The sequence below is a fragment of the Acinonyx jubatus genome, chromosome A2, assembly GCF_027475565.1.
Source record: "Acinonyx jubatus isolate Ajub_Pintada_27869175 chromosome A2, VMU_Ajub_asm_v1.0, whole genome shotgun sequence".
Classification (NCBI taxonomy): Eukaryota; Metazoa; Chordata; class Mammalia; order Carnivora; family Felidae; genus Acinonyx; species Acinonyx jubatus.
In genome coordinates, this window is record NC_069383.1 from 25,684,227 (window position 1) to 25,702,011 (window position 17,785).

The window sequence follows — 17,785 nt, forward strand, 5'->3', positions numbered from 1 at the left end:
CCAAGTTAGGGAGAAAGAAAGTAGCCCAGCTTCACAAACATCAAATATTTGATCACATGGTTTTAGTGTTGAATTCTAATCCCTTTTAAATTGGCTCTTTGTGTGCATAAATGTTGCTTCATTCATTTTTACATTCCTAGTGCCTACTCTGTTGATTATATTGTTATTGAAATTCACATTTTTGAATAAGTGAATAAATTATTACTTTGTAAATTGAGGAAACCCTTAGCTAGATAGGGCTGGTTGGAAATGTTTCTCTTCTGATGTCATAGAGCCCCTTTTCTTATTATGTTGCCTTAATTCACATATATTGTTTGTCACTCGGTGTTGGAATAAGCATGTCTTAATATCATGTCGGCTTTTCCTACAACTTTCAGATAATTCAGTTTTTATGTCTGCTGTTATTCAGAGTTCACATTCTAAACAAGTCTTTACATTGTATTTCAAAAGCTGTAGTTACCGCTTGATCCTATTAACTGCAGCACAGATACAAACAATTCTGGAAAACATAAAAGTGTGCCGTTGTGAGTCATATTCCCCAAATATGCCATCCATAGTCTCCTATTCTACCATTCAATTTCTCTTTCATTTCTGTTCTTTTCTGCTTGGTCACTCTGCTCCTGCTGAGTCCAAGTGAACTCTGTCTTAATCTCTCTCAGTCTTTGCATTCTCCTCCGCACTCCTCAGGAAGAACCTTTTGCCTCTAGGTTTGGGGCTGAAAGGCAACATCAGGTTCTCTCCATTTTTCAGAAGTCATTTATTTTTATACTGTGTCTCAGTTGTGATAGCTCTATTTCTATCTGGCTGCAGGAGCCTTTTTTTGTTGATGTTTAGCAGTTTCATGTCTATCTCTATGAGGGTAGAATATAGAAAGAGCCATGCAATCCCTAAGAATTCGATGTGGAATAGTAATGTTTTTAAGTGTTGTCTTCCGTTTTTAATTCAAATAAATGACCAAATTTTGCATATATTTATGGACTATATTATACGCACCTTTCAGGCAGGAAGAGTACTGTATAAGTAGTTTGAATAAAGTATGCTAAACTGATAAAATAAATTTTATGATGCTCTTCTTTGGAATGAAATAGCTGGAGATAGAGTTTCACTGTAATGATTCTGAGGGGATACGATTCAGTAGGATTAAGTATAGTTAAACCATGAGACACATGTTTATCTTTTCTTAATGTTTATTTTTGAGAGAGAGAGAGAGAGAGCGCACACTTGAGTTGGGGAGGGGCAAAGAGAGAGGGAGACAGAGCATCCCAAGCAGCCTCCATGCTGACAGCATGGACCTCGGCCTGGGCCTCAAACTCAGGAACTTGTGAGATCATGACCTGAGCCAAAACCAAGAGTTGGATGTTCAGCCAACTGAGCCGCCCAGGTGCCCCAAAACAAAGGTTTATCTTATCCCAAGGTCTTTGCATTGGTATGGTGTGAACAAATGCTTTAAATTATCACCAAATACTTTTGCCTCTTTTTTCTCAGTCTGATTTAGACTCACCTTTTCTTTTCTATTTCCAGTAAACTGACTGCCCTGGTTTTGCTCATTCATCTCCTCTTCTTGTCTAGGGCCTCTTCTGTCTATGTGCCATATTCCTTCCACGTGGACTATTATTTCAAACACTGCCCTTGGAGGTAATAAATGTGGAGGTAATAAAATGCTGTGATTGAATGTGTGGTTTCAGGCCCCCTCCATCATTTAATAACTATAATGTGGGTGAGGCCAGTTACCTATCACTCTGTGACAACTTAAACAAAATGGGATACGTAACATTAAACATTTAATTGCTTAGGATGGTTCTGGCACATAGTATCCTCAATAAATGTTAGCTATCATTGTCACCATCATCATCATCATCATCACCACCACTTTTTTTTTTATAGAGTGCAAGTGGGGGGGAGGGTCAGAGGGAGAGAGAGGGAGAGAGAGAGAATCTTAAGCAGGCTCCATGCTCAATGCAGAGTCTAACACGGGGCTCAGTCCCACTACCACTACCCTGGGATCATGACCTGAGCTGAAATCAAGAGGTGGATACTCAACCTACTGAGCCACCCAGGTGCCCCTCATAATTATCACTTTTGTGTTTCTTTTGCTTAGCAACATGAAATGGTGTATCACTGAAAATAATTCACTTCAAACCCTTCACATTCTGAAGATATTTACTTCCTGGAACTTTCCATTGGTTGAGTTAAATATACATTGAGTGATATGGGCTAAGATGGAAATAGAGAAGTGTTTTGTACTGAACATCTATTATATTGTTCAAACTATTGCAAAATGCTTTGTAATAAATTATCTTAGTTGCTGCATGCATTAATAATCAGCTTAGTGTAGGAAAAATAAGAAATGTAAATAATTAAAGGAATATTCTTCAAGTTTACAAAATTGCCCATAGAGAGTTTTATTCCTGAGCTGATTTTCATCGTATTTACTTCTACTTAGTATTGGCAATGAAGGATCTGCTTAATTGAATTTAGTCATCACAAAGTATTGGCATAATGTATTTAATGTGGCTATCTACATATGACATCTAAGTCACATTTTAAGATCTTGCTAACTTTTAAATTAATAGTATGAACAGTTTTAAATAATACTAAGAAAAGAACTAACATACCAAATCATCTGAGGAGTTCAAATAGTCACTTATGTAAACATTCAGGTGAATTAATCCTATATGAAGAGAAACCTAAGAAAATTATTTGAAACTAATTCTGGTCATCTAAAATATAATTATAAACATAGTAACACATAGTTGTAGGTCTATGGTTTATGATCAAACCATAGAATTCAAAGTAAAATTTTTATCACAAATTTAAAACTAAGAAAAAAAATCGTTCAATACTATTGCTACAAATACCACATTCTACCTGTATATTTGCACATGCACTATGGAGGGGTGAAACTCTGTCATAAGGTTAGTGTATCTTATTCATCCAAAGTATTGTGGGTCTGACTTCCTATACTCTTCCCTGAAACCATTCATTCTACAACACACACCCCAACATGCACACTTAAAGATGCCATCCTCTCCAAGCTCAGAGCCCAGGACAGAAAGCACTCATCTGGCTGGTTTTCTCTGCATAGAGATGGGTGAAAGATAGGCATCTCATGTGGCAGTTACCAGGAACTGCCATTAAGAGTTGAGATTGTGGGTGGGGGGTGCCTAGGTGGCTCAATCCGTTAAGTGTCTGACTCTTGAGTTGGGCTCAGGTCATGATTTCAGGGTTTGTGAGTTCCAGACCCACCCATCAGGCTCTGCATTCACAGTACAGAACCTGCTTGGGATTCTGTCTCTCTCTCTCTCTCTCTCTCTCTGCACTTCCCCAGTTGTGCTCTTTCTCTCAAAATAAATAAATAAACTTAAAAAAAGAGTTGAGATTGTGGGAAAATAAAAGCAAGAAATAGCAGATCTGGATGAAATCCAGATATGGTGGCTTTTTGTTTGTTGCTGCTAACATAATTTTTGGACAGAGCAGCTATATTTAATTATAGGTAGAGAATGAGGACCTTTTCCAGTGCTGCCTCTCAGTCTTAAATTGAAATGTATGTGGGGTCTCCACCTGCCTTTTACATTTTCTGTTCACAAAACACTTTCACAGATACTAACTCATTAGATCTTTCCAATATGCCTGTGAGGTATGTGTCAGAGTGCATAATTCCCCCAAATTAGCTTCTCTAGGGGTATGGATGAAATAGACACCACACAGATTGAGGAAAGAATAAATTTACTACCCACATCTGCCTACTGCCTAAAGCCATGCCTATTCAAAACACTGAATGGAGAGTAATTATAATCATAGCTGTATTTATTGTACATTCTATTTATTAATCAATTTATTTATTATGAAACATTGACTTTCTATTGACTACTAGGTCTTAAAACTAAAAGGAGATAAAAAAATATCTGACCTTAGATTATTGTGCTCTCAGTCTAGTGGGGAAATGGACACATGAACAGATAATCACAACATAATCTCAAAGAGTTATGATAAAATACATAATGAATTATAATGAAATACAAGGGAGAAACATACCTACCTGCCTGGTATGGGGTAGATAAGAGAAGACTTCACACAAAAGCTGAATTTTCTCTCATGAAGGTAACTAGGGACGTTCCCTTTTCAAATCCTATCCTCAAGAAATTTGTGTCTTTGGACATCACTAACCATGTCTTCATTCGTTAAATTATCTATTTGGTTTCATGGACCTTGGACTATATTCTTACCTAGTTTCCATCTGGCCATGTTGTTTTCATCCTCCTTTACTGACCTTGCTGAGTCTGCTCCTTAAAAGTTGCTCTTTCCAGGGCTGCTTTTGTGCCGTCTTCCCTTCACGTTATCCCTGTTTCTGTGGATGAGAATTCACTAATAAATATTCATGGTCTCAACTGCCTTGCACATGACTGTGCCTTTGAAATCTTTACCTCCTGCAAACCTGACTCATGAATACAGCTCAAGTGTTCATCTGATTTGTGTGTTTCTTGGCTTGGAAGCCTCACTGGGATTTTGAGCTCCTAGAGAACCAAGTCATGATCTACCTTTTAAAACCAGTCATTCCCTTGGATGCCCCCATTCAATGAAAGGTACCATCATCTGCTCATTCTTTCATTCCTTCTTCCTTCACTCAACATATATTTTTTCATACCTATTGGGAGTTAGTCATCACAATTGGCTCTGAGATGCAACAGTAGAAAAACAGACCTGGCTCTTACTCTTCTGAGGAAAATAAATTTTAAATTACTGCTTAGCAAAGTATGGTTTACTAATTACATCTGTCAAAATCACAGGAAGAAGGGCTTTTAAAAATCCCAACCTGAGGTTCCTTCCCAGACTTACTGAATTGTAATCTTTAAGAACTGGGGCCCGGGGATCCATATTTTAAGTAAACCCCTTAAGCAATTCTGAGGAACATAACCTAACATTTATAAAACCACTTATTTAAATAAAAAGAAAACCAAACAAATAAATACATAATTACATACTATAAGCTTCCACTGAAGGAGACTACAAGATGCTGTGTGAATGTGTAATAGGGGAGTCGGGAGGATTGATACGTAATGGTCAGTCATTAACTGGGAGTTAGGGGCAAGATCATGCAAGGCCCTGTGGCTGGTGATTGATTAGACATGAGGGGTGGGAGTCAGCGAATGCTAAGAATGACTCTTAAATTAGATGCCTGGATGCCATATAATACATGTATGTATATAATGCCATATAAATATAAATATATAAATATATAAATATATATATATATATATATATATATCAGTGAATAGTAAGAATGACTTTCAAATTGGGTGTCTGGATGCCATATATGTATGTATATAATGCCATATAAATATTATATATATATATATATATATATATATATACACACACACACACACACATATATATGTATATATATATTTATATATATATTATATTTGTATGGCATTATATACATTATATACATAATATATATGTATATGTATATACTATATATAATGTATATGTATATAATATATACATAATGCATATAATGTATATACACATTATATATATCATATATATGTATATGTACCTATATATGTATATAATGTATATATGTTATATACATTATATGCATATATACATATATATATATATTATATTTGTATGGCATTATATACATACATATATGGCATCCAGACACCCAATTTGAGAGTCATTCTTAGCATTCTCTGGTGTGTGCCCCCACCTGTCACCTGGAATTCTGCAGCAGCCTCAGTGTGACTGGTCTGTCTCGAGTCCTGGACTCCATCAGTCTTCCCTCCATTCTGCAGCCCACGATTCTTCTAAACAATGAAATTCACTACCCCTGTCTTTGTTAGAATCCTCCAAAGGATCCCTTGACCACCTGTAAGATAGCATCCAAACTCTTCTTGGTGGCTCATGTCCTTCATGATCTCACATCTTCTTTGCCACTCTACCCCATGCTTTAATCTACATGCCTGACATTTTTTGTACCTTTAGTTTCTCCGATTGATGTGACTTCTTGCCCCTGGGTCTTAATGACCTTTTTCTTTCTTTCTGACCCTGCAGGATGTTCTTCTAGCAGCACCATTTCCTCACCCCTTTTTAGGGAGTCTCATATGGAGCTGTGACTTGCTCTTTGTGTATCTCTTTCCCTACCTACACTGTCTCTGGAGGTCGGGGACCATGTCCTTGTCACTGTTGGATCCCTACATTGAACCTGTGTCTTAAACAGAGTGAATCTGCAACATGTTTTTTTATGCAACAAATAATACCCCGCGTTAATAGTACCTGAATGTATCAAGTTAAATAATTTGCATATTTTTAAAAATAACAGCTTTACCGAGATCACTCACAGGCTATGAAATGTATCCTTTCAAAGTGCATAATTCAGTATTTTTCAGTATATTCACAGAGTTGTGCATCTATCACCACTACCTAATTTTAGCCACTTCCATCACCACCCAAGAAATTCTGTACCCTCGAGCACTCACTCTGTTCCCTTCTCCCTTTAACCCCTGGCAGTCATCAGTCTATTGTCTGTCTATGGATTTGCCTCTTCTGGACATTTCCTATAAAGTAAAATCATACAATAGGTGGTCTTTGTCATTAATTTTTCTCACTTAACATATTTTCAGTGTTCATCCATTTTATAGCCTATATTAGTACTTTATTCTTTTTATTTATTTTTAATACTGTATTCCTTTTTTATTTTTAATATTTGGTTGTATAGATATAGCACATTTTGTTTATCCATTCATCAGTTTATGGACATTTGGGTTGTTTCTGCTTTTTGGCTATTATAATAATGCTACCCTGAACATTCTTTTATAGATTTTTATGCGAACATATGCCTTCAGTTTTCTTGGATTGGAATTGTTTAGAAGTAGAATTGCTGGGTCATATGGCAACTCTATGTTTAACTTTTCAAGGAACTGCCAAACTGTTTTCCAAAATAACTGAACCATTTTAAATTCCCATAAGCAATGTAAAGGGTTTTAATTTTTTCACATCTTCAATAACACTTGATACTGTCTGCACTTTTTATTATAACCATCCTAGTGGATCCTTTGGTTGTATTTGCATTTCCCTGATGACTAATGATGTTGGGTACTTTTCATATGCATATTGGCCATTCATACATCTTCTTTGGAGAAATGTCTCTTCAATTCTTTAACTCATTTTTGTTTGGATTATTTGTCTTTTAACTGTTTAATTCTAAGAGTTTAAAAAAAAAATATATATATATATATATATATATATGTGTGTGTGTGTGTGTGTGTGTGTGTGTGTGGTCTATAAAAATATATGGGTGATAAGTATTAAAGAGGACACTTGTGGGGCGCCTGGGTGGCTCAGTCGGTTAAGCGTCCGACTTCAGCTCAGGTCACGATCTCGCGGTCCGTGAGTTGGAGCCCCGCGTCGGGCTCTGGGCTGATGGCTGAGAGCCTGGAGCCTGCTTCCGATTCTGTGTCTCCCTCTCTCTCTGCCCCTCCCCCGTTCATGCTCTGTCTCTCTCTGTCTCAAAAATAAATAAACATTAAAAAAAAAATTAAAAAAAAAAAGAGGACACTTGTGATGAGTACTGGGTGTTACATGTAAGTGATGAATCACTAAATTCTTTTTTTTTTTATTTTTTAATGTTTCTTTATTTTTGAGAGCTCAGAGACAGAGTGAGAGGCGGGTGAGGCAGAGAGAGAGGGAGACACAGACTCCAAAGCAGGCTCCAGGCTCCACACTGTCAGCACAGAGCCCAACACAGGGCTCGAACCCATGAACCATGAGATCACGACCTGAGCTGAAGTCAGACGCTTAACCGACTGAGCCATCCTGGTGTCCCATGAATCACTAAATTCTACTCCTAAAACAAATATTATACTACATGTTAACTAACTGGAATTTAAGAATTTGAAAAAATTCAATATATACTCAGATGCCTTAAAAAAAAAGTAAAATTTAAATTTCATCTCATGATATATATATATGTTCTTATCAGATACACAATTTGGAAATAATATTGCCCACTCTGTGGGTTGTGTTTTCACTCTCATAAATGCGTCTTTTGAATCACAAAAGGACTTACTATTGATAAAGTCCAATTCACCTATTTCTATTTTGTTTCTTAAGGTTTTGGTATCATGTCTTGTCCCAGCACCTTTTGTTGAAAAGACTATTTTTCCTCATTGAATTTTCTTGGCATCCTTGTTAACAATCAATTGCCCATACATGTGAGACATTATTACTGGGTCCTTAATTTTATTTCATTGATTGGTCCATCTTTATGCCAGTATCATGCTGTCTTGATTACTATAGCTTGGTAGTAAGTTTTAAAATCAGGAAGTGTGAATTCTCCAATTTTATTTTTCACTGTCAAGATTGCTTTGTCTATTCTGGGTCCCTGACATTTCCGAATGGATTTTAGGATCAGCTTGTCAATTTCTGCAGAGGCCAGATGGGATTTTGATAGAGATCATGTTGGATCTGTCAGTTAAAGTTTAGGGAATGTTTCTGTCTTAGCATCTTATCCATGAGCATGGGGTTTCTTTTCACTTATTTAGGTCTTCTTTCATTTTTTAAAATGATATTTTATAGGTTTTGGTGAAAAAAATTTGCACTTTACTTGCTTATTCTGAAGTATTTTACTTTTTTGATGATAAAATTTTATGAACTTTATTTTAAATTGTCCTTCTAAATAGGATAAATCTGCATTTTTAAATGTTTATTTATTTTTGAGAGAGAGAGAGAGATCATGAGCGGAGGAGGGGCAGAGAGAGAGGGAGAAACAGAATCCAAAGTAGGCTCCGGGATCTGAGCCATCAGCACAGAGCCTGACGCAGGGCTCAAATCCACAAACCACAAGACCATGACCTGAGCCTAAGTCCGTTGCTTAACCAACTGAGCCACCCAGGTGCCCTGAGAAGTCTGCATTTTTAAAAGTTATATGGATATGTAATATTATATAAAATCATCACTTTAATATAGGGATCGTCTCACATGTAAGTATTAGATTTTCAAAGGACCCTAATAGTACTCACCACTTTGAAAATGAGTAGAAAGCTATGTGTGACCCAAAGGAAATGGATGAATATTAAGGAAGCAATATATACTCATGTATTAATATATATACCAATATACTGAGAAACTTTATTTTGAGTTGTATTATCAGGTTAACTATGGAACATGTATTCACTCATATGTGAATCATGATTCACAAAATACACGAAAGTTTGACATTTTAAATACTTAGGCTAATTAGTGCACTTGTTAAAGCTACAGATTATGTGGAAATTAGTAATTAAAGCTTTTTTAAAATGCCCAGTTTCACTGGAAATATTTGCAGATATGACATAAAGTCATATGAAGAGTTGGGTGTTTGAATCCTGGGGTGGCAAACTAGTCACCAAAATGATTATCGATACTGTGCTTATGTATAGAGCAAAAGGAAAAGAGGTAATTCAGAATGGTATGACTGGTTATATCAGTTATCTGTTAGTATTTAAAATGTTCCCACATGTATAGTAATCACATCAGTGAAGATACCACTTAAAATATGGGGAAAATACTATAATAGAGGTATATTGAGTAAGGATTTTATAATGAATACTGGAAATTATTATTTATAATGGAGCCTTTAATTTGGAAACATAGTCTTTTTGTTTTTCGAGAGATACTAAAACTACACAGAAGAAAATTGTTCTGAAAAATAATGTCTATTTAAAGAATTTATGAATAATTACTCTAGGTTGATTGGTCTGAAAAGATTAAAGGTTAAAAAATAGAAGCACAAGGGGTGCCTGGGTAGCTCAGTCAGTTGAGCATCTGACTCTTGATTTCAGCTCAGGTCACGATCTCACAGTCGTGAGATAGAGCCCCGTGGCAGGCTCTGTGCTGAGCATGGAGCCTGCTTGAGATTATTCTCTCTCTCCCTCTTCCTCTGCCCCTACCCTACCTGCACTCTTTATCTCTCTCTAAAAAAAGAAGAAGAAACACACTCAGAAAGTTTTGGGTTTTTGGCTGTTGGTGTATTTGTCTGCAGTAATAATTGGATTTGACAGCAGAAACCAGTTGATGGCTCATATTCTATGAGATGTACTGGCTTGGAACGTACAGAATGAATCACTGTTGGTAAACATTGTCAAGACAGGAATGGGTTATGGTTTTGTCCCCGGAGGTCTGTCTATATAACTATCATCCATTTGTTAGACTATATATTTTAGAAAGAAACCCTAATCTAATATCAGAATAATGTCAAAGACAAGGAAGACAAATTTTAAAAATGCATGGACACTCATAAGAAAGATGGTATAATCTGTTAATAAAGTTGCGCAAAAGGGCTGAATGATCTTTATTTATGCTTTATAGTACCACTGTGAAAATTAGAGGTTGTTTAATTTACTCTCAGTAAATTAGTAGTATTGTTTTTAATCACTGTTTAACATATGCAAAATAAATTATTTATCTCAAATATTAAAGTATTTATAAGATCATGATTCAACTATTTGCTATTTATCCTTCCCTGAGGTATTGGTTGGTTCCCAGACCTCAACTATGGCATCAAAATACAGTACAGTTATATATAAATAGATTCCTTGATGAAAATGGAGTCATGTGTATGTATCACGTTTACAAAAATATAATTAATATATAATTGTATTTTATATATTAATTATATTATAATTATGATATATAATATAATTAATATATAATTATATAAAATAAATATAATATATAATTACAAAAATATAATTAATATATTAACAAAAGTCATATGTAGTGTTTGACTGTGGGTGTTTTTCTTAAAATTCTTAACTATTTAAAGTATTGCAGTATTTCCCATTATCTTATAACTTTATTTTTTATTTATGAAAAATAATTTTCTATTCGTTCAGTACACAGAAATTGATCATGGAAAATTTAATATTTGGCTCATAATGATAAATATTTATCCTATGTATTGAGGCTTATCTTATATAAGTGTATCTCTTTGTTAACAAGTCTTATTTCCTTGTGGAAAATGAAATGTATTAAGAATTAAAGAATTATACATGTGGTTAGAAAGCTGACCTTTAAAGTCTCTACCAGTCTTGAAGTTTAATGTTTTTGAGATATTTGTCTCCCTTTTTTTTTCCAATAACCTCATATGTCTATAGAAACCCCAAACAAAATGCAATTTTGGCTTTACAATAATTAGCTTTGAAATATAACCTTCACAAAAGTATTTTATTATCTTTTAGGAGTCCATTAGGGTATAAAATCAATACTTTTGCCATTCTGTGGAGCATTTCATTTTTCTCAATATTTTCAAGAGAAACCACTGTATGTTTCCAATTTAACTTTTTTTTCTTCCCTAATGGAATTCTATACATAAATAAAATAGCTTTTCTAAATCTTTAAAACCTAATAGAAAATTAGCTGGGTTGTGATAGATTGCTTTACCTTTGTGGTGAAAAGACAGGCTAAGAGCTAATGGTTTTGAGTGCCCTTATGACACATCAAGTACCACTATTTTCTCAAAGGAGAACATTTGAAATTAAACAGGCATGAATTTTCTATTCCACCTCAAGTAAGGCAGAAGCCAAGATACTGTTTATGACCTCATCTCAGAAATTACATGTAATCGTTTCTGGTATGTACTATTGTTTACATAAATCAACCTCTGCAAGTATTGAGCTTGGAGATTATAGCTCTCTATCCTCAATCATTCACCCCACATTCAAGAAAAGAAAACATCCTTAAGTGATAGATCTATTCATGAGAATAGTCTCAGTTGCATGTTCCCAAAGAGAGGGAACCATAAGGTGATGAAATTATATTGCCAAAATGAGCCAGTTTGGGGCATATTTTTGGTAAATGACAGGCGTCACTGCCTTCTGAGTAGAATTTCAATAGAACGTTACACTGGTGGTGGTCACAGAATGGGAGGATAAGCTTATTTTGAGTAGTATTAGTTTTCTATTGCTGTGTAACAAATAACTATAAAATTTAACACCCTAAGACAGTAAAACATTTGTTATCTTACACAGTATCTATTCAGAAGCAGCTTATTAGCTGAGTGTTTCTGGCTCAGTATTTCTCATGCGGTTGCAGTCAAGGTATCATCTGGGGCTGCAGTCATCTGAAGGCTTGAGTGCAGCCAGACAGGTTGTTTTGTAGGTGGTTCCCTCACATGCATGACAAGTTGGTGCCGGTTGTCGGCAGGTGGCCTGAGTTCTTTATATTGGGCTTCTTGAGAAGTTCTCATGACACTGTGGTTCTTCCCTTGGGGTGAGTGATCCAAGAGACAGCAGGGCAGAAACCAGAATATTTTTTCAGAAATATTCTCAGAAATCTCAGAATAGTCTCAGATATCACATGTAATAATTTCTGGTATGTACTTTTGTTTACATAAATCAACCCTATTCACAGTTGGAGGGGAAATACATGAGTTCACGAATTCTAGGAGGTGAGATTATCAGGAGCCATTGTGGAGCCAGACCACCATAGGATATGGTAATTCTTCTTTTGGGTTGTTAATAGAGCTGGTCTTGGGGAAAATAAGTTGTGTATTGTTTTGTTTTGTTTTTTAAATGTTCTTTGGGCTCCCATTTCTGTGCTTCTTTGAGCAACCTTCTGTTACTGGGTCCCAGTACTATCAAGTTGACCCCTTCTTCTTCCGGGGTCTGCTGTGGTGTGCTTCCTATTGTTAACAAACAAAATTCAGATGAGTACATTAGAAGATTTCATTGGCTTTATTCAATGATTCATGAATCAGGCAGCATCTCATCTAGCAAGTAGAGGTGTGTTCCAAGGAGTTGTGCAAAATGGAAGATTTATATCAGAAGGAGGGTCAGGCAAAAATTGTAAGCAAAAGAAAAGAAAGGATTGTTCCAGGCAAAGTCACCTTCCCTTAGGGGGAAGAGAAGGTCTTATCTTTCAGATTACCTCATCTTCCTTTGGGGAATGGAGAAGGCCCATTGGCAGACTCCTTGGCATCATCCATCAGAAAATTCCTGACTGACCTGCTTAAGACTACATTACTGGGGAAGGTTGAAACTGCAGTTAGATCTAGGTAGTAAACGCCAGTTTAAGACTTGGGGCTTTAACCTACACGATGCCATTTGGGACCTTTGGTTTTCTTTTGTACACTGTCCTTCCTTTCTCACAAATTCAGCAAATATTTGAGGGCGAATTGTGTGTCAATCACTGTTCATAGAACTTACCATTTATAGTAGCTACTTTTCGTAAGAAGTTCTCTCCTATGATCTATAATTCCAGTTTGTACTATTAGTGTCCTGCTAAAATGATTGTGTTTCTAATAAGGTAAATGTGGTATTATGATTTATAATAAGAAACATATGGTCTTTGACCTTATTCCTGACACAAACTCCTAAAACCTTTGGAATTTTCTGTGATAAGAGCAATAAAGGTGTCTTAATTATGTTAATGAGGTGACTTTTGGAAACCCTCTAGATAACCTACAGTTGGGGGCTGGTTAGAGGAATCAACCATGTGAGTAGGAGATTAGAAATTTCAGTCCCACCGCAGACTTTTGGGAAGGGAGAGGGGCTAAAGGTTGAATCGATGCCAATGGCCACTAATTCAATTAATCATGCTTATGTGATAAAGTCTCCATCAAGTCGCAAAAGGTGGGAGTTCAGAGAGTTTAAAAGTTGGTGAACAGGTGGAGATTTGAGGGGAGTGGCATAATCAGAAAGCATTGGAGTTCTGTGCCCTTTTCACACCTTCCGCTATGCATCTCTTCCATGTGGCTGTTCCTGACGTATATCCTTTTTATAATAAACTGGTAATCTAGTAAGTAACGTGTGTCCTAGTTCTGTGAGCTGCTCTGGAACACTAATTGAACCCAAGGCCGGTGTTGTTGGAACCTTCAATCTATAGGTCTTTCAGAATCTGCACATGTAACAACCTGGACTTATAGCTGATATCTGAAGTGGAGGGGGCAGTCCTGCAGCCTGAGCCCTTAACCTGTGGGATCTGATGCTATTGCCCGATAGCTAGTGTCAGAATTGAGTTAACTTATAGGATGCCCGGCAGGGGTCTAAGATTGCTTGGTGGTATGGGAAACCTCCTCTTCCCTACCCCATACATGTTGAAACTGGGTCCAGAGCCTTTAGTAAACAATCAAAGAAGAGGTCAATGATTGGCAGAATACCCTTAAAATAATATTTTATTTTAGTAGAGGTATTCTGTGATTTAATCCAAAAGAGGAAGGTGGAACCTGAAGACTGAGTAGATACTAAGCACCTTAGGGTGACTTTCTCATTTATACCAGTTTCACTGCTTTAAGCCACTTATAAGACTACTTTTGTTCGATTAGAAACATTGCCATCAAGCTATCTCATTCAGCGTGGTCTTTTTCACAGCGTGGAAGTGCAAAACTGGGGGAAATAAAAGTCTATTTCATGCTTAAATGGAGGCAAAAACATTAATATAGTTATCACCACGAGAACATGAGGATTATCAGAGATTAAAGTAGTGAATTTTCCCATTTCCTTTCAAAACTGACACAGTGTGATTTGAATTTCCCTAAATATGGTGAAGAGCCTTGGATCACTCTTTTATATGTATGTTTATATCCTAAGCCAGTGTTTCAGGGACTCTGGCATTTATATTTGTGATTAACTCTAAAACCTATTTCCATTGGGGCTTTTTTATTCCTTTCCCTTTTTCTCTCTTTCTTTCTTTCTTTCTTTCTTTCTTTCTTTCTTTCTTTCTTTCTTTCTTTCTTTCTTTCTCTTTCTTTCTTTCTTTCTTTCTTTCTTTCTTTCTTTCTTTCTTTCTTTCTTTCTTTCTTTCTTTCTTTCTTTTCTTCCTTGAGTTTCAAAACTGTTTGGGCCAATAAATCTTTCTACGAATGTCAGATTGGTCAACATTGAGGAGGTAAATGGAAACTAATGACACTCATCAAGTTGATGATATGAATGATTTATTGGACCCAATCATTTAACACTTTCAAAAAGTCAATATTGGGGAAAGAAATGGGGCTCTTATTATGGTAAACTGTATTTGCGCTGTCAGCACTTAATGATTTATTACAAACCTGTGGCTAGGATTAGGATATTATAAATGGGGGGGGAAATGGAAAGCTCATTAATTTTTTATCCCCACAGGTGGAAGACATGCAGTGGGCTAATAGAGAACACACTCACCCGGCGTCTGTCTGCAGTCTGCCCTGTAAGCCTGGGGAGAGGAAGAAAACAGTGAAAGGAGTCCCTTGCTGTTGGCACTGTGAGCGCTGTGAAGGTTACAACTACCAGGTGGATGAGCTCTCCTGTGAACTTTGCCCTTTGGATCAGAGACCAAACATCAACCGCACAGGCTGCCAGCTTATTCCCATCATCAAACTAGAATGGCATTCTCCCTGGGCTGTGGTGCCTGTGTTCGTTGCAATATTGGGAATCATCGCCACCACCTTTGTGATCGTGACCTTTGTCCGCTATAATGACACACCTATTGTAAGGGCTTCAGGACGAGAACTTAGCTATGTGCTCCTAACAGGGATTTTTCTCTGTTATTCAATCACCTTTTTAATGATTGCAGCACCAGATACAATCATATGTTCCTTCCGCCGGATCTTTCTAGGACTTGGCATGTGTTTCAGCTATGCAGCCCTTCTTACCAAAACCAACAGAATCCACCGAATATTTGAGCAGGGCAAGAAATCGGTCACAGCGCCCAAGTTTATTAGTCCAGCATCCCAGCTGGTGATCACTTTCAGCCTCATCTCCGTCCAGCTCCTGGGAGTGTGTGTCTGGTTTGTTGTGGACCCCCCCCACATCATCATTGACTATGGAGAACAGCGGACTCTAGACCCAGAGAATGCCAGGGGAGTGCTCAAGTGTGACATTTCTGATCTCTCGCTCATTTGTTCACTGGGGTACAGTATCCTCTTGATGGTCACTTGTACTGTGTATGCCATTAAAACGAGAGGTGTCCCAGAGACTTTCAATGAAGCCAAACCTATTGGATTTACCATGTATACCACCTGCATCATTTGGTTAGCTTTCATTCCCATCTTTTTTGGTACAGCCCAGTCTGCAGAAAAGGTAAGTACAAGAATGCATATGCCAACCCTTCTCTGGATTTAACTTCTTTCTTTAGGATGCTTTCCCACTTTTCTTTTGGCTTACTTATATTCTCTTAAGATGATTCAGTCTATTTTATTCTTATTCATATATATATATATATATATATATATATATATATATATATATATATATAATCATGAAATCCCTCAAGGTCACTTAACTTTGAATATGTGTTGACTAAGGTTGATTTTCCATGAAGAATGCTTTCATGTGTCCACCTTGGCAGAACTGAAAACTGAAAGATCTCACATTACTTTCTGGGTTTCTCTTCCCAGGTCTGTTATCTACTAAGATGACTGTTTTGTTTTTTTTTTCCTAATGTTAATTAAAAATGAATGGGAGAAAAGAAAGTCAGACATAATTCATAGGGATGAGCTATCCCAGAGATATCCCATTGCATGGCAAATGCCTCCTTTTCTGGTTGTAATGTGACTCTGGGAAAAAGCTATTCCTTAATACTTATGATGGTTTTAGTTATGGAGGCAGAGCTTATAGTAGAGCAACAACCACTACAAAAAAAAAAAAGCTGAAATGTCTTAGTTCGATCTGTGCCATCTTGCTACTTCCCTTCAGCCTCCATTCTTATCACTTTTCCATATGTGAAAGGTGATGTTGAAGGATTTAAAAAAAGATAGCAATGGGCAGTTATACAAAAAGCAGTTTCTAATTTTTCAGAAGGTGAAGATCAATTAAATCTCTTAAAATAATTTTCTTTTGCCACGAATCTCCAATTAACCTTTCTCACATAAATCACTGCAAGTAAAGAACATCTATATGTGAAAGGGAATACGTGCTGAACTGGATACATGTAGTTTATGTCCAGAAAAGCAGAGAACTAAAGTTAAACATGAATTCCAAGCTTTCGGTAGTTTAACGGAGACAGGCTGTTTTATAAAACAAAGGCAAATGCTATCTTTCTGAATGAATAGTCCTTCAGCCCTAATGTGCATATGAAAAAGTTATTCTCTCAGAATGAGGGTTTAAAGATTCTTCCACTCTCTGTCATCAGAAGTTAGGAGGAAATCAAGCATCCTGGGGGCAATTACATTCCCTAGTCTCTAACATTCCAAGTGAGGTCATGCATGACTCTTAAAATCCCAACTAATTCAGAGGAAAAAGTACTCAACAAGGGCACAGAGAGCTCATTAGTATGAGCATTCATCCCTTACTAGATCAATGTGGCTTTCAACCATGTTTGGACAAAAAAAAAATGTACTTCAGCAAACTTGTTGCTGAATAGAAAAAACTTACCATGGGTTCCAGACCTGTGACCTTTCATGAGTGAGATGGTCTGATAGAAGTCCATGAATATTTTATGTAGGACCAAGCACATGGCAGGAAAATAAAGTAAGGCAGTTTGACTCTCTAAACCCAATAAACATTATATTTTGACATATGTAGATAGGAATTTATTAGGATCAAACTTGTAAATTTGACTTAGGAGAGAATGCATGAGCTGGAAAATAAATCTCTCAAGGTCTGTTGGGTCTGTTTTGATATAGTTAGTTGAACTAGTCAGGGCAAAACAATATTCTTCAGAGTCTGGAAATGTCTGCATTAGGTGAATTATTAATAACATTAAGTGGTACTTGTATTTGTATTTGAACCTAGGACTGCCTTTTTAAATATACAGTTTTATCTGAAAAGGGGCCATAAGTAGTTTATTTTGCTTTCTGGGTAATGAATACGTACCCAGACAAAAT

The 17,785-nt window shown here is 36.5% G+C and overlaps 1 protein-coding gene across 6 annotated transcripts in view; it reads left to right on the plus strand.

Annotated features, from left to right (window-relative positions):
* The window catches only part of GRM8 (glutamate metabotropic receptor 8), a 758,955-nt gene that overhangs the window by 663,616 nt on the left and 77,554 nt on the right, over positions 1-17,785 (plus strand). For all 6 annotated transcript variants that reach the window (XM_053218132.1, XM_027075396.2, XM_027075397.2 and 3 more), the window contains one exon: positions 15,105-16,040. In XM_053218132.1, coding sequence (XP_053074107.1) covers positions 15,105-16,040 — 936 coding nt within the window. The remainder of the gene's footprint in view (positions 1-15,104; positions 16,041-17,785) is intronic.